The sequence below is a fragment of the Columba livia genome, chromosome 5, assembly GCF_036013475.1.
Source record: "Columba livia isolate bColLiv1 breed racing homer chromosome 5, bColLiv1.pat.W.v2, whole genome shotgun sequence".
Taxonomy (NCBI): Eukaryota; Metazoa; Chordata; class Aves; order Columbiformes; family Columbidae; genus Columba; species Columba livia.
The window spans coordinates 58194975-58219295 of NC_088606.1; the positions used below are offsets into that span (position 1 = coordinate 58194975).

Genomic DNA, 24321 nt, shown 5'->3' on the forward strand with positions numbered 1-24321 from the left:
CTTAATTTCAGTACTATAATAGAGGGACCAATTCAAATTTCTCACCATGTCATGTTTCACACCCACAAAAACCTCTTCCAAAGGGCATTAAACCACCTCTTCAACTGGTCAGTTTCTGTGCAAGTAAACTGTTTGTTTTAAAAAGACTTGTGCACTTGCCCAGGCTCAAGGATATTAAAACCTAGCACATAAAGCCCATAACTAGAGGTAGAAATACAGGCAATATACTATTACGGCAACAACCATCAATTACAGTTAAGGATTCTCTGTAACAACCAAATGGATAATCAAATATTGCAACAACTCAAGTATTACACTGAGCAAAGTGCATTTCTACAGTATTCAGTGTTGCTATTCAGTTTTCTAACTTAAAAACAGCCTATGATAACTGGCAGCAAAGAAGACCCTTGCAACAGACTGCTTCTGCTCAAGAACTTATAATGTAATTATTGCATGCTGCTAATACACTGTTATCTAAACATTAAAGATACTCTAAAATATTTTTATTGTAGACTATTAAGACATACTACAAAAACCTTTTGCAGAGGATATCCTACTGACATACTTCTGCTTTAAATATTGTGAAACATTACAGCGGAATGAATTTTCGCAGTGGTTAGGTCAAATGCAGTTACATAATAGCAACAGTATGTTTGCACAATTTAAGGCTTTGGCTGGTTCTTTAGTCAGCTTCTTCTTCAGATTCTTCTTCTTCAGCAGTTTCCAGCCAGGTCAGCCATTGGTTTACCTGCAGTTACATAAAACTGGTTTAAGGCAGCAGGAATTATTTCCCCACTCTGTACTTCTGCAGAACACTGCTTTGCCCTGCCCTGCCTCCCCAACTCATTTTAAAAGACTTCCAGCCACACTTAACACTAGATGTAGGTCTCCAGTCAAGAAAAAATATTTAGTTCATCTTGCTTCACCCCTTCCTAGTAGGATACTCCACTAATTTTCTAGATACCAGTAAGTCTTCGTCACTATTTCAAAGTGGTCTGAAACACTTCAGTGCAGCAGTGATCACAGAACATAAGTCTAAGGTTATCAAATTTACCTGGAATAAAGCCTTGCCTTTCCCTGGAAACTCTTGAGTAATATCTTCTTTCCATGCCAAGAAGGCTTCTTCTTCAATGATCTCCATGTCATAGAAATGAACAAAGAAGCGCAGTAACATGCCTGTTAAAGTAGATTAAAACTTTGTTAGCTTTATAACCTTCCGAGTAGTTTACTTCCCTCTAAGTCACTACAAGCCTGAAAACCATACAAAGACAACAAGTACAATTCTGGGCAAGGTCCTGATGCACATACCTTTTGGAAAGTTATTGTTGTAGCAGTGCACCTGGAGTGCATATAGAGCACTCACTTGCAGATCAACATGGTCATGGAGGAACTTCTGCATTACCGGCTTGAAGGAAAGAAGCAGCTGTTTTTCCTGCTCGAGCTGCTCTTTAGATGGCGCAGATGAAGAATCCGATTCGTCACTGGGTGGGTTTACCTCACTAGAAATATACTGCAAGAAACTGGACCAAAAAAATAAAGGTTAGGTTCTGTCAAAGATACAGCAGCTACCTTCAAGTTCAGTTCACTAGCTGTTACTAAAAATATCCTCCTGCCTGTATCAGGAGTTGTGTGCATGCACAGTGGATTAGTATTGTGGTTGACTGTGCACCACAAGAATCCTAGTTTTGCTTGTTAGGGCTCTGAAATATTCTAGAGAAAGAACACACACACCTAGAGTTCTTCCCAAGCAAAAGCAACACATCACACTGACGCAAGCCTGGAGACTCACTTTCTCTGGTACTAAGAGTGTTTAATACAGGGAAGGTCTGCTCAGAACAATTTCTACCCGCACACCACATTCTTTCTCTGCACAGGCTAGATGCTGGCCTTTACAAAATCAGTGACCTACTGGTATCTTAACAAAATACATACATAAACTACATCAAGACAGCATCTCACCTGGTCATCAATATATTCACAAATCCCTTATCTACATGAAGTTTGGGTGAAATGTTATCTTTAATCCACTTGTAGATGGCTTGAGGGGATGGATCTGATTTTATTTGCTTTAGCAGTTCCTTCTCCAGTTTCAGAAGCGGGAACAAGAAGCTAAGCCCCTTCCCTTCTAAGATCTCCAGCATGCGGTCCTTGTTCTGGTCAATTTCTGACAAACAGATAAGAGAGACACACTTAAGTGCTGGTGCCAACCAAAACCTACCAGGTCCAACCACCTTTTAACAAACACCATTCTTAAGATTCATGACAGTTGATTGCATCAAAATAACTGTTATTTACTCTGGTGTAAAGACTAAAGGAAAAAAAACCATCTTGCATACACTAAGGTGAAGTGTCAATAAGAGCTACGTGGTAACTCTTACCTGGTAACATTTTCTGCATATTCACTTTGCTTTGTTGGAACAATTCCGTTAGCCATTCACGATCTTGTAACTTAGCTAACTGCTGAAGGCAAAGCAGGAAGAGAGGGAAATGGGTGCCACTTTCCAGTGGTTGAGCCAGTTCAGAAATGCTCACCAGTTCTGAAATAATGGCACGGGCTGCAAACTGTGCTAAGTAGGATTTCACCAATGGGATGTCCACCTCCAGTTTGGGGCACTGGTCCAATACATTCAGGAATGCCTAAGAAACAGTAAACACACAAGCTGAACTTCTGAAGTAGTTTTGTTTTTGTGCACAGTAATACTCTTACTAGGTAGAAGCCTCAAGTTTCTCTTTCGCACTGAATCACTCCCCAAGAGGTTCTCTATTTCCAGTTCCTGAAATTCCATACCCACACCTCCTCATCACTTACACCCATCACTGGTTTATACATTTTTACGTCCTCAGATCAACAGAACTTAGACAATAGCCAAGCAAAGACTGTGAGCCTATTAGATTGCAGTACCTGCATGAAATTGTCACTTGTGGCTATTCCCTCCTGCTTGAGCAAGCTGATCAAAGTACTTGCTTTCTCTTTGTCTTCATCTGATCTATCTAGAGACTGAAGGATTACTTTGCTCAGCATCTCAGGAATGAAGTGTTTTGGAGCTCTCATTTCTCTCACAGTATTGACAGCATCATTAGCATTTCCATTGTTCAGATATTCAGTCACAACAGCTTCCTAGAGAGAAAAACAATTGTTAAACATTTGTTTTTAAGAGCACACACAAGGCTTCAAGAAGCAGTATTACATATTCAACTTACAGTTTGCTTAAGTAGCTCTTCTTTAGAAGGAGGTGGTTTCTTGGTGGTCTTTGCAGGCTTTTCTTGTATAAGTGGTGGATTTGTTTTAAGACCAAGTTGAGGAGGCTGAAAAAGACAGTATCCAGAATTTGTTTCTTTGCAGTACCATCTACAGACATTTAAAACAAGAACACTATGTACAAAGGCAGCTGGAAGTCAGATCAGGCTCAGATATTCTTTTTCTACGTCTTACTCTCTGCAATGAACAACTTCTCTCTGCCTTGCCATATTAGAAACAGGTCTAAATTCAATATGCATAAACACTTAAATAAAGCAAACAATGAACCATAACTTTTATATTTACCTGTCCCAAAGGTGGTGTCTGAGTGCGTGGTGGTTGAGCACTGGGTGGAATCATAGTTATCTGGGGCTGAAGCTTTGGCACTTGGTTTTTATTCATTAGAAAAGACTGAGCAGGTCTCAGGCTAATCTGTAAACAGATAAGTCAGAAAAAAACCAAACCCTCAAACTGTTTCAAGATTCTGACCAATAATACACAGGCATGGACTCATGCAACTGGTCCCACTGAAGCATGACTTTTGTTAACACTCAAATATACGTTAAGCCACATGTACTGAAATTTCCCCAAAAGCACAACTCAATGAATCACAGCTTGCTACAAGTTATTGGTATTTAGTTTCATTGGTATCAAGATCTGGAATTGCTCCTTTTAGATGCAGTATGTTAGAGACCCAAGAAGATACTTTGCATGTTTGCTGATGTGTTTTACAGCCAAGATAAAACTCTACCAATTGCTCAGAAATCAGGATACAAGTCTGGTTAACACTCAAAATAACAATGCAGTTTACTCTGCAATTGACATTTTGCCTTTCAGCCAGTTTGTCAAAAAAAAAATTAGCCTGGTCCAGCACTTCAGGGTTTCTAAAGTTTCTAAAGTTCAGAATTTTCTTAAGTTTTAGTCACATGTACTGTTATCAGTATGATGCATGGGAACTGATGTCAGAGTAGTGTTCTTGGGGAGGTGTGGGGGAAGGAAGGGACACCCCAAGAAATTGCCCTCATATCTCAGTCTTGCTCATAGGACGCTGGATACCCTGAGGAAAGTGAGGGGGGGTAAGGTCAAAGTGGAAGGGACAAAGAAGGAGGAGGAGAAGGAGGAAGAGTTCCAGCATTAGTCCTCATAATAACGCGTCTTGCTATAATCATTGGGCAATATTTCGAATAGGCTTTAAGTAATGTAGGCATGTAATGTACCTCATCTGCATTAAGCTGTCCTTTCTTAGAAAACCGAGGTGGCATATCCTTCGACTGTCCTTGTTGCTGGGATAAGAGTCCCTGATTCTGGTTATGGTAGAGCTGGCTTTGCCCCTATTTCAGAAAGGGAGATATAGAGAAAGAAGTGCAGATGATGGAGTGGTGTACATCATATGGTAAGTAGTTACCAGAGGGACCAGAGGAACAAAGATTCTATTTGCCAGGAAGGGAGAAAGAAGGAGCAGGGGTGGTGGGAGAGTAGCATCTATCCCTAAAAACAGGGCTATCTTTTAAATAACACACACCATTCTGACCCACCAAAGCCACATGCACCTTTTTTTGCAGTTAAAAAAAAGTGTATTCCTTGCATCTCTTGCACAATTTAAAAGGTGGATTAGGATTTTTGTATCAGCTGAGCATCAGTTCTTATCAGAATCAAATCTGAGGAAGTGTTGAAACATAAGCAGACTATAATCCATAACATACGCATCTGCAGAAGAGCTTATAAACATGCTGAAGTCACCTTGTGAACATCATCTTCCTTACCTGACTTTTCAGAAAAGATTTGCCTAGGTCTCCAAACTGGGCTTGCGCAGAAGGCATGAGGTGACCCCCATGGCCATTGAAAAGTTGGTTTGAACGATGACGTCCCATGGTGGGTGAAAATCTATCCTGAATAACCCCTGGACCAGTACCAATTCCACTACCTGTATTAAGGAGAAAAAAATACAATTTTAGTTCTTGTTCAACGCAGTCCAGCTACAGTCATCACATCGGCCCTGCAATTTCAGTGTACCTGGCATTTGTCCAAACATATCAGCAAGCCCTCCGAGTGGGTCCCTGTCAAGTTTCATCCTGGGTGGCATAAAGGGTCCCTCCAGAAAGAAGTCGCTTCTCATCCCTTGAGACATAGGAGCAGGAATAAACACTCCCAGATCCTTTAAAACAGGAATTGTAGTTTTGGTCAGTTTGGAGTTAACAGTCTCTGAAAAAGTTAACTTCTTAGCCCAGAACTATACAAGTCCATCTGATTTTAACCCTTAACCCCTTACTGGCATATTCCTCTGTGAAAACTACTCATAAGCACAAAGCATACATTTTGTGACATGGACTCAACAGCATAAGGATTCACTTTAACACTTGAGCAAAAGCCCAGCAAAAGACTTTAGTTGTAACACTTACTTTTACTGCATCTTGACGGATTTGATTGATAGTCTTTGGTCCATTGTCAAGAAAAGCTTTGCGAGGAACCCAGCTGTGTTCTCTCAACTCCACAGTATCCTTGGAACATAATGAATTATTAAGAAAAGATTCAAGACAACTTCACAAGAAAAAGGAAGTAGTAAGCTATTTTATCATCATACCTGCAGCAGGAAACGAATCCTTGCTGGCAATTCCTTACTTGACATCAAGGAGCGCATACGGGCAAAGTACTGATCCATTAAGGACTGGGGGGAACAAAAACAATATTATAAGCGAAGACTAATTCTATCAGTGTCTTAAGTATTTTAAGGAAAGGTAACCACATTAAAAGACACCTAAAAATCCAATAATAGAACAGACTTCCCTTTCCTGCCACCTCAATCTCCCACATAGCAGTAGAGCTTAAGGAAGGCTAATACATCATGACTTCTTTTCAAATAGAATTTAGAGAAACAAGACTCCTGCTTTTACAACTTCCTAACGACCTGAACTGCATTCTGGAAAGAGATTTAAAACCATTTCAAAGACTGACTCCTTTTACTACAAAGAGATTTGGTGCAGGAGAAATAGCTGGCACTCAGCTCTCTGAAGGTCACACCTCAGCTTTGTACTTATAAATAGAGCACTGAATACAAAAGGTTCAGGCAGTTAAAGTCTTAGCCACGGAATTTAACTAGTTTAATGACTGCAGTGGATACGCACATACCTTGGCTTTTGCATGGTCTAATCTAGGTCCCACTGTCCTCATTATCTGACAGAGGCACTCCAAATCCTCCCCCATATCTTTGAGTTGGACTCTCTTCTTCTTTTCCAAAAGCTGAAACAGCAAAGAGGAATCAGGTACTTCAACGTACTAAATGACTATTTCCAGCAAGTGTCAACTTTGTCCACAGGGACATGCAAACACATTTAATCTTGTTCTGAAGACAAATGGACTTGAAAATTAGTTTAAGATTTGCTCACTGAAGTACTTATTACTTGTAAGTCTATGTACTTTGAAGTACGTGTAGTACTTTTGTCTAGGCCAAACTGCATCTTCACTTGGAGAAAACTCCCATGGCTTTGAACAAAATCAGTTTTACCCTTTAATCACACCAAAAGACTGTTCATTTCAAACAGCAGGGGGCAGATAGTTGACAGGAAACATTTTTGTCCTATTTCATGCTTCAAGATTCCCAGAGCACCATAAATATTTACACTTTTTTTACTTCAGAAGCCTTATTTTCTCTTAGCCCACACAATCTGAATACTCACTGTTTTGATGCACTTATGAAGGATAGATTCATGAATAAGATCAAGCTTGCCAAGTTCTCCAATGAATTTGATGTTCCCCAGCATCTTGATCTTGGCAATGGCTCTCTGTTCCTCCTCCTCAGGGAGGAGGGGACCATCATGCTTATCATAGACTGGAAAACAAAGAAGCCTGTTTAATATGGCTGCAGAGAGAGAAAATAAATAAAATTCATTATTAAAAACGATTTTAAAGCTTACTATCAACATTTCTGGTTCGGTTTTCAAATTCATCTTGAAGTTTAGATATTAGGAGGCGTCTGAATGTCTAAGAAAGAAAAAACAATTAAGCTAATCAGTGGAACTATGCACACTAGCAAAATCTATCATTCCAGATTGGGAAAGGCACTCACTGTGCTTTGCTTCTGTCCTGGATGACTCTCTGCTGATGGGCCATCAAAGTTGGGTGCATCTTCTGCCAGTCGCAGACATAGTTGAGCATACAGTGAGCTATACTTGGGCTCTTCAAGGGCTTTGTCTACGATCTAAATAAAAGCAGGATGCAAACATCATCGGAAAAGCAAATTGCAAAACACATAATTGAATATTACCATCTCGTGTGATCTAAAACATCTAACTATGTTTGCTATTTCGTCAAACATTTAGAAATAATGTTTAACACTAGCAGTAATGCTGAAGCAAAGGAAAAAAGCTACTGTTAAGCTACCAAAGAATTTTTTAACACCTAGCCAACAAATGGGACAAATTTAAACTCATCATAGGAACACTGAAGTAAGTGAGTGTTGCCAGATAACAAAGCAACATGATCATTAACCCAGTTTACTAAGATACCACACGTGGTAGCTTTTCAAGACTTTTAGATTTGTCAGAAGAGGAAAAACAGGGGGCCAGAGAAGATTGCTAATGTATACCCCTATGATATTTCTGTAAGTTCAGACTATCAACCTCCCCATTAGCCACATTACTTCTGTATTCCATCAAAACCAGCCAACCTCTTTAGCATGCAAGAAACCCATAGTTAAAAGAAATGCAGTCAACTTACCAGCAGTATGACCCCTTTTAGGATGAGCTTAGATTCTACACCCACATTGAGGAGCTCAAGGCATAGCTTGTCGAACTTTTCAGGAGTAAGCTTATTTAGTATGCTAAAAAGAAAATACGAAAAATCCAGATTACAGATCTTGTAACCAAGCTAGAAGTGACTTCAGACCCAAGTTCACCTTTATTAAAGAAAAATTGAAAACCGCAACTTTCCATTCAACCATTTTTTTCAAATGTGAAGTACTGAAAAGAGTCATTCTCTCACAAGAACTACTTCAAGTGTTTGCTGCTGTTGGCCTACCATTTCTGCCTCATCCCCTCCAAAGGGCACCGCTCTCCCAAGCCCCTCTCTCAAACTCAAGACCCACACGTCTTGCTTTCCTCCAGCCCATTTATTGGAGTTATACAGAATCACACAATAGTTTGGGTTGGAAAGAACCTCAAGGGTCATCTAGTCCAACCCCCCTGCAACGAGCAGGGACATCTTCAACTAGATCAGGTGGGTCAGAGCCCCATCGAGCCTGGCCTTGAAGGTTGCCAGGGATGGAGCATCAACCACCTCTCTGGGCAACCTGGGCCAGTGTTTTAACACCCTCATTGTAAAAAATTTCTTCCTCATGTCCAGCTTAAAGAAACAGTAAGAAAAAAAATAATCTTAGAAAGAACTTACCCTCTTACTTTCCTGAAGATTGCATCATGTCGTTCTTTGTCATTTGCGGAGTCGTCATCTCGTCTAGTGCTTCGTGAAGGAATCCATTTCTGAGCGTTTTGCCCTGGGGTTTTCCCCAGGAACTCGCTGTGATTGTTAAACAGAAATGAACAATTTCAAGAACTGACCTTTTAACCTTTCAGTATTGCCTTACTTAAGCTAATTCTGTTACCAGCTCTCCTAAGAGCATGCACTGCCCTCTACCAACACCACCACATCTGTTGCACAGTGTTCGTGCAACAGAAATGTAAAGAAATAGGCAACCAAGAAAACCTTTCCTCTAAACTTTTAAAGTGAAATGCATGGAAAGAGTCTCTGCACCTCGCATCACTATATCATCACACATACTTTCAACAGATTGTATGCTATCTTGCCACAGACTGGAGAACATTCACCAACTCAGTAGGTATCCCTTGTTGTCTGCCTTCAAAGTCACGCCAAATTGAAGAGCAAGATGACATACCTGTTGCTGGCAGTCTTGGGATAGTGCTGAGGTGCACCCCTACCACCTCCTCCGCCTGAAGAAGCACTGTTAAAAGCAACCACGTAATCTTGTGTAAGTTCAAAACCCAAATACTTTTAATTATATGTCAGTTTTGGTATAAACACAAGGCAAATTTAAACCCTCCCCAAAGGACAGTTTCCACTGCCAAGTGTACATCAAACAAACAAAAAGCATCAGTACCTGAAACGAGAAGCACCCCCTTCTGCAATCGCACTCTCCACTTTGGCGGCTTGACAACGAAGAATCTTCAAAAGAATAAAATTAAATTGACGGGGTGGGGAAAAACAAAACCTAGAAAGACAAATCAAGTGTTCATATTACGATTGTTTTACTAGCAGCCACAATACCTAACTTAAAACAACAAAAGTACAAATGAGGAAAGCATACACCCAAACATTAAACTTCAGAAAAGGCAAGAAAACCTCTTATTTGTGCAATACTTGGGAAACCAACAGAAAGGCCAATTTCATCATCATAGTGATGTTTTCCAGTGGGGGCGAGAAGAGAAATAAAGGAATCACAGACTGGGAATGTAAGAGCCTCAAAATTACCCTGTCGCCCCCTAAGAGCACTTGCAGGAAAAAAAGCCATTTTTTCCCCGGTATTACAGCACAATTAGATGATTCCTCTACTGATACGCTTCACGAACCATGATTAATTATGGCAAGACAAAGCAGTCGAATTTTAAAGTGCGAAGTACCAGATCACAAAATGCACACTTAACACAGTAAAAGCGATCTGTTCTGCATCCACGTCCAAATGGCCAATTAAGCTATAAATAATGAAAAGGGGAAAAAAAGGGATATCGCCTCTCCCCACCTCAAGTTTTAGCTTAAGACAGCAGTAGGAAAAAAATAAAAAAGCAAAACCAAAATAATTGTACTGCTCATGTAGCAGAAAGCTAATCACAGGGACAGAAACGCCTGGGCAACACACAAAAAAACCCCTAGAGGCATTTTAAGACTCCATTACAGATCCGCTCCGAGACGTTACGAGTTGCGAGCACGCAGCCACCTCCTCGGCGCGCCCGCCCGAGAGCCGCCCCCGAGAGCCGCCCCCGAGAGCGCCGCTCTCCGCGCCGCGGCCGCTACCGCTACCGCCGCGCCCCCCGGCCTCCGCCGCACCGGCCGCTGCCTGCGGCGCGGGCACGAGGAACGGCTCCCAACATGGCGGCCGCCGAACAAAAGGCTGCGGAGCGGGAGGGGCGCCCCCCGCAGGAGGCAGGCGCGGCCCTGCCGCATGGAGCTGGCGGCTCCGGAGAACGGACCCGCCTCCCCTTCCCCCTACCGGGCGCCGCCCGTTTCCAGGCTCTGGCGCCGCCGGGAGCCCGGCCGGCTCTTTGTTCTCCGCGAGGGCGGCGAGAAGGCCCCGTTTCTTCGCCGCCGGCGGAAAACGGCGCCCGCCACTCGCAGCACCCTCCCCGCTCCGCCCGGGGAGAAGGGGGAAGCGGTCGGTGTCCCGCTGCACCGCCACCCCCGCACAACCAGCGCCTCCGCTTCACTGCCACCCTGAATCAACACGGGCGAGGCGAGGCCGCTGCCGACACACCCGGCTTCTCGGTACTCCGCTCTCCCACGACAAGAGTAAACGAACGGGGGAAAAAGACAAGCGTCTCGTCACTGTTGTTTGAGAACAACTTCACCCCCATCACCTCCCAACAATGCGGATCCTTAACCGCAGCCCGCTACGTGTACTGAGGCTGCTCCCCCCAAGGACAAACCGCCCAGAGCCCCCAGAGAGTCGGATCCCGCAGCCCTGGGAAAGCTACGAACCGACACTACCCGCCCCCGTCTCCCTCGCTGCACACATGCAGCTCTAACCTCGAGCGCTTCTGCTCAGCTTCCCCTCCGCGCCTGGCGGCGGCTGCCGAGCTCCTCTACCCCTTTGCTTAGCGCCCGCGGTAACCCGACAGCAGGCAGCAGGAGCGGCCACCGACCCGAGCCGCCATCTTGTGCGGAAGAAAGCGAGAAGAAGCTGACGAGAAAATGGCGGCCACTTCGGGCAGCCGCCATTTTAAGCGGCGGCTGCAGCAGTACCCGTTCTCTCCCGGCCTCAGACCATTCTCCCGCCACTCCCGCGTTTCTCACCTTCCCTAAGGCCTTGTCAGCTTCCCCGGGTCCCGGCGGCTACCAAGGGCAGGGGAAAAGGCAAGAGAAGGGGGGGGAGGGGAAGGGAGCCGGGGAGCGGGGCTGGGGAGGGGAAGGGGGGAGCGCGCGGGACAGGGCGAGTCTCCGAGTCACCACAGCAGGAGCAGCAACGGCCCGACACTTCCCTCTGCCACCTCCATAGAGAGCCGACCCGCCGCCGCGTCTAAAGCGCACCCGGCCAGCCCCACTAACTTTATTACCCTTCACGCAACCTACCCCACCTCCCTCCGGCAGCCGCCAATCGCCGTGAAGGGCTCCGCCCGTCTTGCCAATCACAACCAAGCAAGGGGGTGGCCTTAACGTCGGAGTGGGAGGCGGAGGGAGGAAGTTTGGTTGAACTGTGCCATCGCCGCAGTGCAGCATCCGTATTCACGAAAGCCGTTACGCCACAGGGTTGGCGGTAGGGCCCGGGAGGGAAGGCAAATTTGCGCAAGTGGCGTACCCCTTCAATGGCGGCAACTTGGCTGCCTCTTCACTGTGTTCTCCTGTGCTTCAACCGTCACACAGCCCCAGTTCTAAAGGCCTAGAGTGTGAGGTACAGTTGATTCTATCACGTTCATAGACGGATAGTTTAATATATACGGATTCTCATAAGGTTTGGTTTTTTTTTTGTTTTGGTTTGGCTTTTTATTTAATAAATTAATTTAAGCTTTGGTTTCCCCTCAGTCAGACCATGTTTCAAATTTGGTTAAGGTAAAGAACTGAGCTGATGGTACACTGTGGTCCTGAAGTTGCAATCAGATCCGAAGGAGAACACTCGCCATTTGAGCTCCAGGAGCCTGCCCGTGTGGATCCTGTTTCATGTTTGCTTTCCGAGTTTGGAAACTATTTCTATCTCTGCACGTGCTTTTAGCTATTAACTGGCCTGGCCGTGACAGGGCAACCTGCAGGGAACCCATGGACAACCAGGATTCCTGAGAGACATTTTAATATATGTATCATGCTAAGCACACTGTGGGGTTTTCTTGCTCCTGCTCAGTTAAACAGAGCAAAGATGGCCAGGGTTTTAGCTGTGGGTGGAAGCTGGAGTCACGGGAGACTTCCAGACACTTACCAGGGTGAAGGTTTTGTCCTTTAACAGTCGTGTCTCAGGCCCAGGTTGTTGCTGAGGTAGCAGCTACCTGGACTCACCAAAAATTCAAATCTATTTGCCCAGATGGGGCAGGAAAGAAAATGAGAGCTACGAAAATGTGACAACGAACTCCACAAACATGCACATCTGCTTTGTTCACCAATATGCCTTCCACTTTTGTTTTGATTGACTCATAATTCAGATGACTGGGAGAAAGTGATACGTGTGACAACTCTTAACTGTATAGATGGCAAGTCCAAACAAATGATACTGCAGAACTTCCAGTTCCCCAGAGCCAACGTCATTCCTAATGCTTTCAACACAGTGTGCCACAGTGTCCCAAGGGTTATGTAAGGCCTAAAGGGTACTGTCATACAGGAGTCCTTGTGTCACATCTTATCTGGGATGAAGTGAACACTTTGTTCACGATAGGTTTCCTCATCTCAAAACCATAAGCAGTAAAGACAGTTTACCTATCAGATTGTGTTACGGAAAATCTTGAACATACTACCTGAAAGTAAGTTTTGAGCGCATATGTGTTGCATAAGTGTGAACGTAACTGTGACAGATACTTGTCATACCAGAATTTTTACACAATGACACTTTCCTGCATTTAACAATATTCATATTACTGCAAAAGCTTGCACCTTGTGTGTCAATCTGCAAGAACAGAACTCCACTGGAATCAGGGGAATCCAGGTTGAAAGAAGGGGTTAATGGGCACAGAGGCACCAGCAAAGCTAACAGGAATTAAACCAACATTAAAACCAGTTAATATTATTGAAATAAACATTCAGAGTAAAAAGGGTAACAAAAATACTTGCAAATCTTAAAAACTGAAGTGAAATCAAGGATTTTGTTTTGCATTGAATGACAGAATATTCTCATGCGGTGTTTCCAGCATAAGCATTCCAACACTGTTTAGGGCAGAGACCCCACAAGTTAAAATTAAGGAGAATTTATCTATCCTTATCTAACCTTTTTTTGTGTGTGTGTGGTAGGAAGAGGAGAATACACAGTGCAAAACACAGTAGGTACATATTGACAGACTATCACCTTTTTTGTTTATTTTAAAACATAACAACAGAAAAAAACCCCAACATTTGGTCAGTAAGAGAACAGCAGCAAATGATCATTGTTTTTTTAAAACCCTGATTTTTTTTTTTATTGTGACTCAATCCTGCATTGTGTTAAGACCAGCAGGATATATGCTATTCCATAGCTCACACTGACTTTGGGAGATGGGAACCTAAGGAGTTTCTGCGCTTGGCTGCTCACAGCTTTCCTTCACGTCTCTGCCACACTTTGTCAGCCTCACAGACCAGCTGCACTAGTACAATTGATGAAGGCAATGAACTGTAGTACAGAGGACAAAAAAAGACTGTGAAATGCTTTCTCTTTTATAGATCTCACCTACTTCGTAAATTCCATAAACCAATGTGGAAGACACCATGATTCATGTCTGAGAATGTAGCAGCCCAATTGTTTATATGATTATTCAGTAACAAATTTACCTAAAGAATTTTTTTCAATTTGTCCCCTTGACTCCACAAAAAAAAGAAAAATTATCAGCAAATGGAATTTAATAGCTATCAGTTTCATTATCACCTTGCACCTATCAGTCACCTCAGTGCATTGCACAAGTTCCCCCCTACTTTGTATTTTCCGCCTTTCTCTTCCACTTGCCCTGAACACCAGTGATGCTTTAATTCAAATAAGCGGTTCTACACTTGACACAGTGGTGCTTCTGGATTTGTTTCTGCAAGTCTGAACCTGCAGGATCTATGCATAATTCCAAGTTGAGTGCACTGCTACGGGTTATTTGGAGGAGAAGACTTGTCTGTAAAGTGTCCTGAGGAGCCTACTGTGTTGCAGACTGTGCGGCACAGAAACAGGAGTAGCTGCCACAAAGGCAGCATCTGGCTGAGAGGAAGAGGAATGGCTCTTGCTGTGCATGTGGCACAGCTCAGAGCCTGGACTGGCTACCATCATCTACCAAAATAACCCACAAAATGAGGGAAAGGAGTTTTACACAATTAGGAGTTTCTCCTTACTATTGCCAAGCTGGAATCACCCAGACTTACCCTGTGTAGTGGAGTAGATTGCAGTGATTACAGAGCCGAGCCCTGCTGGGTGGAGATGCCAGACGGAGTCCTGATGACAGAGTAGCTGTGGCAGTGTGGTGCTGAACCACCTCCAGTAAATACTGCATCTCATCACTGTACTGGTTGTGGATCTGGCTAGGCTGGGGTTTATGCAGTGACCCATTAATGTAGTTTAGACATGCATATAATATGAACCAAAGCATCCATGTAGAGAATTACTGCAGAGTAATTCACTGAAAATTCTCTCTCGTTTACTCCATGCTAATTTCTCCAACATAATCACCTTCTGCACCTTCTTACTTTCCAAACAGTTTTTCTGCCTGCCTTTTCCCATAAGCCTCATTTATCTCTAATGCCATGGATATGTAGTTCCTCACCCACCCCATGAGTGGAGCAGCTGGAACGAACATTTAGCCAAATGTACTCATATAGTTTTTCCTGTGATAGAGGTCTGCCTCAAGAAGAGCTGTAATGTAGAAAAAAGACCTGGGAGAAGAAACACAAAGCAAAAACCAAACCCAAACTGAAGAACACATCTATATTTTTCATTTAAACAATTTTTTGTCACTTCTGCTGAAGCTGCATGCTCCTAACAGCAAACCCATTTATACTATCCAGCTGCACTAGTTCAAGAATTGTGTGCATTGTCTTTTGGAAAAGGCAATAATATATTGGTTATATGCCTGATTTGTACAATATAACATGGATGGTGTGAAAGTGTTGCAGAAAGCTTTGTGGTTGTTCTCTACAATATTTTAATTTGCAGAGTATTTATTATTCTGGATATCTGTAGACATGACCTTCATTGAGGTTGATCTAACAATACTCACTTGGGGCAAGATCATTCCAACCCTTCTAAACAGTGGTGCACTTCCAGCCTCCTGGGAGGTCACTTCGCCCTTTCTTTGGAAAATCCTTTGCAGAAGATTTCAGTGAGTCTTTAATAACACCAATGATTTTGTTTTAATGCTACTCCCTGTACCTTAACTCAGCACCTGGATTTTCTGCTGCTCAGGACTGGTCCTTTATACTCTATCAGATATAGTGACAGAGGATGAGGAAAGGCTGAGGTACTAAATGCCTTCTTTGCCTCAGTTGTTAATAGTAAGAACAGTTGTGCACCAGGTACCCAGCCCCCTGAGCTGGAAGACAGGGATGGGGAGCAGAACAAAACCCAAATAATGCAAGGGGACATTGCTCACCGAGCCACTGTCCATCATTTATCAGCAGTCCTGGCTAACCAGGGAGGCCCCGGTTGACTGGAAGCTGGCAGATGTGATGCCCATCTACAAGAAGGGCCAGAAGAAGGATCCAGGGAATTACAGGCCTGTCAGCCTGACCTTGGTGATGGGAAAGGTCATAGAGCAGATCATCCTGAGTAACATCACATGGCACATACAAGACAACCAAGCGATCAGGCCCAGCCAGCATGGGTTTATGAAAGGTAGGTCTTGCTTGACCAAGCTCATCTCCTTCTGTGACAAGATGACCAACTTAGTGGATGTGGGAAAGGCTGTGGATGTTGTGTACCTAGACTTTACTAAAGACTTTCACATCGTTTCCCACAGCATTCTGCTGGAGAAGCTGGCAGGTTGTGGCTTAGATGGTTGTGCTCTTTGGTGGGTAAAGAACTGTCTGGATGGCTGGGCCCAAAGAGTTGTGGTGAACAGAGCCAAATCCAGTTGGCGGCCAGTCACAAATGGTGTTCCCTTGGTAAGTTTGCAGAGGACACCAAGTTGGGTGTGACTGTTGATCTGCTGGAGGGCAGGAAAGCTCTGCTGAGGGATCTGGACCAGCTGTGTCAATGGGCTGAGGCCAGTTGTATGAGGTTCAACAAGGCCAAGTGCTGGGTTCTGCCCTTGGGTCACAACAACCCCAGGCAGTGCTGCAGGCTCAGGGAAGAGTGGCTGAAAAGCTGCCCAGCAGAAAAGAACCTGGGGATGTTGCTTGACAGCCAGCTGAACAGGAGCCAGCAGTGTGCCCAGGTGGCCAAGAGAGCCAACAGCATCCTGGCTTGTATCAGGAATAGTGTGGCCAGCAGGACCAGGGCAGTGATTGCATCCCTTTATTCAGCACTGCTGAGACCGCACCTCAAATCCTGTGTTCAGTTTTGGGCCCCTCACTACAGGAAAGACATTGAGGTGCTGGAGAGAGTTCAGAGAAGGGAACGGAGCTGGTGAAGGGTCTGGAGCACAAGTGTGATGAGGAGCGGCTGAGGGAACTGGGGCTGTTCAGCCTGGAGAAAAGGAGGCTGAGGGGAGACCTTATCGCTGCCTGCAACTACCTGAAAGGAGGTTGTAGCATGGAGGGGGTTGGTCTCTTCTCCCAAGTAGCAAGCGATAGGACTAGAGAAAACGGTCTCAAGTTGCAACAGGAGAGGTTTAGGTTGGGTATTAGGAAAAATCTCTTCATAGAAGGGGTTGTCAGGCATTGGAACAGGCTGCCCAGGGAAGTGGTGGAGTCACCATCCCTGGAGGTATTTGAAAGATGTATAGATGAGGTTCTTAAGGATGTGCTTTATTGGCAGAGTTAGGTTAATGGTTGGACTCAATGATCTTGAGGGTCTCTTCCAAGCAAAATGATTCTGTCATTCTGTAGATTAAAAAAAAAAAAAAATCCTTATTCTCTATTTACAGACTCTGAAGACTTGCTAGATTTCTTAAGTATAACAATTAGTCTGGCAGTTACAATTGCACAGGACTCTTAGGGTGGTTCTTTGTCAGATATTTGGAAAGATCTGTCGGGTGTGACTCTATAGTTAGCCAGTGAAAACTACCTAGAGTACTCAACTTTCAGAGGTATTGATGTTTCATCAGTGAAGGTTTGTACAGGCAACAAAGAAAAGTGAGGCAAAGCCCTTAACAGTACAGCTTTTTTTGCTTTCAGTCCCACTTAGAACAGTGAATATTTTTAGTCAATATAATTGTACTAGTGCATAATCATCGTAACTTTCAGTGAGGAAGATTGCTTATGTATTCCCATAATCGTTTGGGTAAAAAACAAACAAGCAAACAACAAACCCAACAGTGACTGTCTCCTCAGCAGATCTAGATCTATATAACATGTAAGCTGCAAAATTTTTATGTTCTCTGGTCTTCTAAAATGACAAATTTGTTAATGTTCTTTAGCATCAGCAGAGTGAGTGTGCTGTACTGCAGTGTTTTGTTTCTGTTATTGATCAGCACCAGCTTTAAAGTACGGTAAGAAAGTGTTAAAATTTATCATTTTCATTATTTGCCAAGAGAAGAGATTTTCTTTCTCCTAACCACTGCCAATTCATGTTTGCATTAACTTAAAGCATGTCTATAATTTGTGATTTTTATAGTTATTAGTATTTCAATTTTCTATGTTACTAATTTTGACAACTTTTAGGCCCCTCCAATATCATGTCTTAGTGAGTTCTATGGTTTAATTGTACAGTATTTAAGAAGTAATAATCCTTGTTTCAGTTTTAAAATGTATTGGCTTGATTCCATTGTAATTTTCCTGCTGTAATGGTTTTGTGGCAGTCATCTTCTATATTAAATACTTATTCATAAACACCTTCTGGATCTGAACACAACTTACACTTGATTGAGGTGGAAGAGCATCAGTGTCCTATAGCTGCGTTGCATTACTCTTATCTTTATAAAAATATATTATTGATGAACTCAAAAGCATGGGTAGGAAATTACTTACTATTATTAAAATGCTGCAGTTAGTATTATCAAAATAATTTTGTTTTATCATTTTTGTTGCAGAAAATGCTGTCTCATGGTTTGTGTGTGTAGGAAACACTAGGAATGCACCACAGAACATGTATATGCTTTTAGTTGCTTGTAGAAAAGGGATTTTGTTAGATGTAGTGAGCTACTTCTTGCTGTTTGCCTTACTTTTCCATAGGCAGAAATATAATGTGTCTTCTTACAATTTAAGGTAATATGGTTTCAGCATTGTTCAGATACTGTGAGAACTGAGCCTGCTGGGATTGAAGTATTTAAAAGAACGACATAAAAACCACACCTGAGTTAATCAAAAGTCTTTATTCCTTTTATAGAGTCTTAGTACTGTATTTTTAGCAAGTGGAACTCCGTTTAAGCCATAAACAAACACAAAAGGACATAGCCATGTAACTACTGAGTTAAATGTTAGCTTTATCAGGGATTAATTTGACTCTGAATTTTATTCATATTGTATACGTTATTGACTCATTTGTTGAATGCAGCAGCTTTCAGAGAATTAGCTGAGAGCAGAGCTATAGGGTCTACTTCAAATATACTGACTCTGATTTTCATCTAGCTTCATCAGAAAATAACAAGTTTATTACTGTTGTTTCCTGAATAACACTGGTGGAAAAGCTTAAGAAAAATAGGAATCAGTAATTTAAGTTTAAAGCCTGTTCTGATTAAAGGAGACAGTTTTCTTTGTCTACCTTTGCACATTAGAAGCTACGGTAGAAAACTTGACTAAGAGCTCAGCTTTTTACTCCTCTAAGGGGCTAAAGAACCTAGAGAAGCCAAAGCATACAGAAATTATGTCAAAACTATCCCTGACAAATAGTATTTCCATCCTCAGTTACCTTGGTAAGAGTTTTCTGGTATTCCTTACACCTATCTTTCTCTTCCTTGGTCCTGATTTTCTTAAGTAATAAACATATTCTTAGCCAGCTCCCCATTCATGTCGCTTCCAGCAATCACATTACAAACATACTCACATTATGTGTTTTAGCCAAACAGATACAGAGTCATGATAGCACTCTGACAAATAGAGAAAGTACAAGGCTGAGGATGTGTCAGCAGAAGAATACCCTGGAAGATGAGTCCAAATGCACAGAGCTTATAGATTAATTGCAATTAGAATTTGCATACTTTCAGCCAATTGTCTTAAATTATTAAAGCATATTCTAAGTAAATTTTAAAAACGGTTAAATCAAATTAATTTTGAGCAATAAGAATGTCTGATTAGAAATATAGCACAGTTTACCCAGTAATTTACAAAGATAACTAAGATTACTTTTCCTGTGTGTACCTACATAGAAGCTGCAGAGAAAAGTCCAAGGACTTAAGCAAAGCAGTTCACCTCTTCTATGTAAATAAGGACTAAAGCTGTCTGCCTTTAAAGAGGAGTAAAACAATAGCTATAGTCTGTGAGTCCTTATAAAACTCTTTTATTTTTCAGTACTCTAAGCTACATTTCCCAGTTTCACTTTTCATGGCAATCAGAACCCATAAAGGACTGATTTTGAGCAGAATATGTATGGGGAAAAACACGCTTATTTTGGTAACACAAAAATTTGCAAAAGGGACAACAAATGGTACATTGCTCCTGTAGAAATATTAGTGACATAGGCTATGGTGCTTGGGTGTACTAAAAACTGAAAAAAAAAGATGATCTGTACTTTACTTAGCATGAACTTCATTTTTGTTCTGTCTTTTTTGTCCTTTCCTGACTTCCATTTTCCTCATAAACGAAAGATACAGCTTCCTCAGTTTCATATTTGTGTCCTTCAGTTAACAGTAAAAATACAGTGCACATTTGTTTCTTTAACAACAGATTTGGATGACATTCTTAACCTCTGTATTTTCCTAGCAAGGACCATGGATACCCTTAATTTCTTCAGTGTAAGCATTATTTTCCAAGAAATAGATAATGAAGTCTGGTGGGCAACAGGTGTAGCCACATCAGTTGACTGCAATGAGGAAGAAATAGTACAAAGCTGGATTATATTGTGGATAGGAGATTATCCTCCCACCTGCAATCAACCAACATTATACTCTTCCTGTCTAACAGGCAACTGTATTTACAGATAATGCATTGCCAAGAAGCTCACTCACTGAAAAGATGTTATATTTAAGAAAACTACACTTCAAGGGACTGATGATTGCTTTGCACTCTGAATTCTTAGCAGCAGTACAACATGAAGAGACAAGGCAAAGAAAGATGCCAAGAACAGTTGTACTCCATTTGCATTGACTGGAGGTGAACTTTGGGTGCAGAGTGCTCCCCTCTAACTGTTTGGTTTTGGGGTTTTTTTTCTTTATTTTTTTAGCAAAAGTTGCAAAGCAGTAGGAGCCAGATTACAGAAGACAGATTTTATCTGTAACAAGCTTCATCCTGCCCAAATTGTATCAAAATTGCTATAGAAACATTAGAATATAGGCAACCCCCACACACACACCTGGCCATGTATTCTGCCTTCTAGCAGGTATGTTTTTGATGCTTCTGAAGTCCTTTCTTTCCTCTTATCAATGTCGCATGGACTCTCTAAACATTTGAATGTAATATTATCTAGTGCCTCTTTGCCCTACCTTGAGCACCTGTGTGAAAGCGGAACAGGAAATTTAACTCTATACTTGCTAGAGCTTGTTGTCACTTCCCAATGGAAATAACAAAAAGTTTTCTAAAAGAAATTGTAATTCATGTTCAGGTCCAGTGACTGCCCAGATCTGGAGAAATTCTGAGTAAGAGCATCTGAAGATCTGATATTTGTGCCACTGATATATTAAACTCGTTAGTGACTTCCTCTGTTCTGGTGGTGATCTCTTTCCATGAATCTTTGCAGGACGTATGGGTTTCAGAAGTTACAAGTCTTTATCAAGATCAAGGATATTTCAACAGAAAGCACATACTGTTTGATATGGCAAAATTTGATCAGTCAATTATTGTTCCTTTATTCAAGCTGCTGTTTCATTGAATTAGATGTTTTGGGCAGAAAAAAATCTAAAAGAAATATTCAGGCTTCTTTAAAAAAGTGCAGAGCATCACCATGGCATTTATGTTTTCAGATGTGAAGTCATCTCAATAATATTATCTATTTATTATATCTGATGAAATTTACTATATGTTTTTTTCCCATTCTTGTAAATATTACTAAGAAACGTTGATTATTTTCTTTGGGGTTTAGCCAGCTATCAAGAAAAAGAGGAAAAAAAAACCGCTCTAGGCCAGCAAGGTTTCAAAATCAGTGAGCCTCAGGATTCAAAATAAGCTATTCCAGATAGAAACTTTACTGGAAAGTAAACAAAAGTGATGTCAGAAATCTTGCTCAGTCTTGCTAGAGCTGATCTTAAAAGGGTTGGCACTGAAAGTTCAAACCCTTTGTTCTTTTATAAGAAGCAAAGTTGTCACTTCTGTTGTCCTCTCAAAGTTGCTGTCACTCAGCTCTTGAAGGGAAATCACTACTAATGGAACCAGGGCTGCCTGGAAAGAAAAGAAAAGAACCGAGAACACTGTTGGCCTCCTTTTGATGTCAATTGATGGCTCGTATGATGCCATCTCCTCTGTATGGGGTTATAACCTATTACAGATAACAACTGTAGTTAACGCCTGCTAAAAAAATATGGTCAGACTACTATAATATTGATTCTTGCTTTCATGGACTGGTTTTTAAGAGGGAGAATTTAGTGGAGTTCACTTGAAGGAAAACATCTTGTCTCACAGGCGGGATATGCCCGAGGAGTACCTGGTTAAGAGGACGACAAACACAGAGGGTGGGATGGATATTTCCTACTTACATAGGAAGAGTACAATACTTGCTTTACCTCAGTTTTAAGTACAGTTACTTAGACAGTGGGCACAAATCTCCAGATCTGTAGGTAAAAGTATACAAAATATGCTTGCACCAAGGTGTCTTTTTCATTATTTAGTTGCAGGGATTATGCAGGTCTTATAATTACTAATTTTTGAAAGGAATTTTAGAAATAGGTGGTGAAAGCAAGGTTTGTAGTTTGAGTGGTAAAAAATGAAGAGAATAAGACTCCCTAAAGCAGTGTACACCATACTGACATCTACTTGAAGAAAGAGTGACATTACTACCTTGCTTATGATACTGTGAGTAGAATTTATGGTGCATTTAGCTTGATAACCTTTGCTACTAGGCCGGTTTTGGGCTACGTATATGTGTAACATATGTTTATTGTAACATTTAATTGCTAAGACAGTTTCTTGGCTATTTGCTGGTGTATAATTTAGATAAAAAGATAAAAAAGAGTAGTCGCAATTCATACAGGGGTTGTATAAGTACTCACCAGAGCATCTTGCTTTCATATTCTCCACACTGGTGTAACCAAGAGTAACCAGAGTTACTGGATCTTTGTTAGGATCATGAAGTATTTTGCTTTCTTGTGCAGTGTGAAGTGTTAGGAAATGTCAAATGCAGAATAACCTGTTATTGTGATAATACACCGAGTAACATACATTGTCTTGTATATTGGCAACATGGATTTATTTGCAAGCAGTGAGCATTCTCAGTAAATATCTTCAGAAGTGCCTGTTCCGTTCACTTCATCTTACAAATTAGACATGGGCTTTGCTATGTAATTGGCAGCAGATCTTTGAATATTGCTTAAGCCAATAGTAACATGGAAATAAGAAAAGGGGTTAGACAGTGTACTAATTTCACAATGAATTAAGAGTTCTAACTTTATAAGTTACATTTCTTGTGACTTGTCAAAGCAAATCAAAATAAAAACATGGTGTGAAGAGCAGAGCTCAAATTACAGGTGCATGTGACAGTGAAATTGATAGCTCAAGGTACTGATTCATATGACATAGGAAAAAAGTACAAGCTGGATTCTGTACTTACGATATCAGAATAGATGCAAAGATTACCATGTTGCCCCAAATGAAGATAGTAATTACTTCTGCCTTGGACAATTCTATCCAATTTGTTCTTTTCCATAAACTCTCTGAAATCGCTGATAATACCACAGAATGTATGTGAAACTTGTGAGAATGAACAAGAGGTAAGAGCCAACTCTGTGTCCCTACTCCCTCTACAATTTTTTTCCAGTAAGATGATGATTTTTATATTGACCACATGGATTTACTTAGTGCCAGATTGTTGTGAGGGTCTGTGAGAGAGATGGGTAGAGAGGGTTAACTGCACGTATTTGTACGGTCTTAAAATTGCGGATGTGTGTAGAAAGACAATGTTTTTCATCCCAGACCAGCTATTCTTTATTGACAGATCTCTGTAAACAGCAAATGCCTTCTAAGGGTTGTGTGCAAATAGGTACTGTTGTCTCCTAACTTTTTTAACCTACAGGTGGTAGGAACATAGGTGATTCAATTATTAGAAATCTGTAAATTACTATTGTACCAAAAGTACAACAGCCAATCAATTTCCATCTCATTAAATTAACTCATGAAACAGATCATCCTGAGTGCCTTCACACAGCACATACAAGACAACCAAGCGATCAGGCCCAGTCAACATGGGTTTATGAAAGGCAGGTCCTGCTTGACCAGCCTCATCTTCTATGACAAGGTGACCAACTTAGTGGATGTGGGAAAGGCTGTGGATGTTGAGTACCTAGACTTTGGTAAAGCCTTTGACACCATTTCCCACAGCATTCTGCTGGAGAAACTGGCGGGTTGTGGCTTGGATGGGTGTGCTCTTGGGTGGGTAAAGAACTGTCTGGATGGCTGGGCCCAAAGAGTTGTGGTGAACGGAGTCAAATCCGGTTGGCGGCCGGTCATGAGTGGTGTTCTCCAGGGCTCAGTATTGGGGGCAGATCTGTTTAATCTCTTCATCAATGATCTGGACAAGGGGATTGAGTGCATCTTGAGTAGGTTTGCAGACAACGCCAAGTTGAGTGGGAGTGTTGATCTGATGGAGAGATCTGCTCTTTGCATGAAGAAGCTCTGTTGTAGCATGGAGGGTGTTGATCTCTTTTCCCCAGTAGCAAGTGAGAGGACAAGAGGAAATGGCCTCAAGTTGCACCAGGGGAGGTTTAGATTGGATATTAGGACAAATTTCTTCGCAAAAAGGGTTGTCAGGCATTGGAACAGGCTGCCCAGGGAAGTGGTTGAGTCACCATCCCTAGAGGGGTTAAGAAGTTTAGACAAGGTTC

At 42.0% G+C, this 24321-nt stretch overlaps 1 protein-coding gene and 1 non-coding gene across 2 annotated transcripts; both read right to left on the reverse strand.

The window, feature by feature from the left end:
• Window positions 1–682: 682 nt before the first annotated feature.
• Window positions 683–11674, reverse strand: EIF4G2 (eukaryotic translation initiation factor 4 gamma 2). Its single transcript, XM_065066505.1, has 22 exons — window positions 11528–11674; window positions 10985–11040; window positions 9345–9455; window positions 9123–9188; window positions 8621–8746; window positions 7952–8054; window positions 7302–7433; window positions 7150–7216; window positions 6913–7064; window positions 6365–6475; window positions 5820–5903; window positions 5638–5736; window positions 5252–5393; window positions 5002–5162; window positions 4456–4569; window positions 3545–3670; window positions 3202–3306; window positions 2903–3118; window positions 2379–2637; window positions 1960–2164; window positions 1280–1520; window positions 683–748 (listed from the first exon to the last, which is right to left on the reverse strand). The coding sequence occupies exons 1-22, from the start codon at window positions 11672–11674 to the stop codon at window positions 683–685; spliced, it is 2889 nt and encodes a 962-aa protein (XP_064922577.1).
• Window positions 4254–4414, reverse strand: LOC135579714 (small nucleolar RNA SNORD97). The gene has a single exon (XR_010473314.1). It is a non-coding gene; the product is annotated as a small nucleolar RNA SNORD97 (small nucleolar RNA).
• Window positions 11675–24321: the final 12647 nt, after the last annotated feature.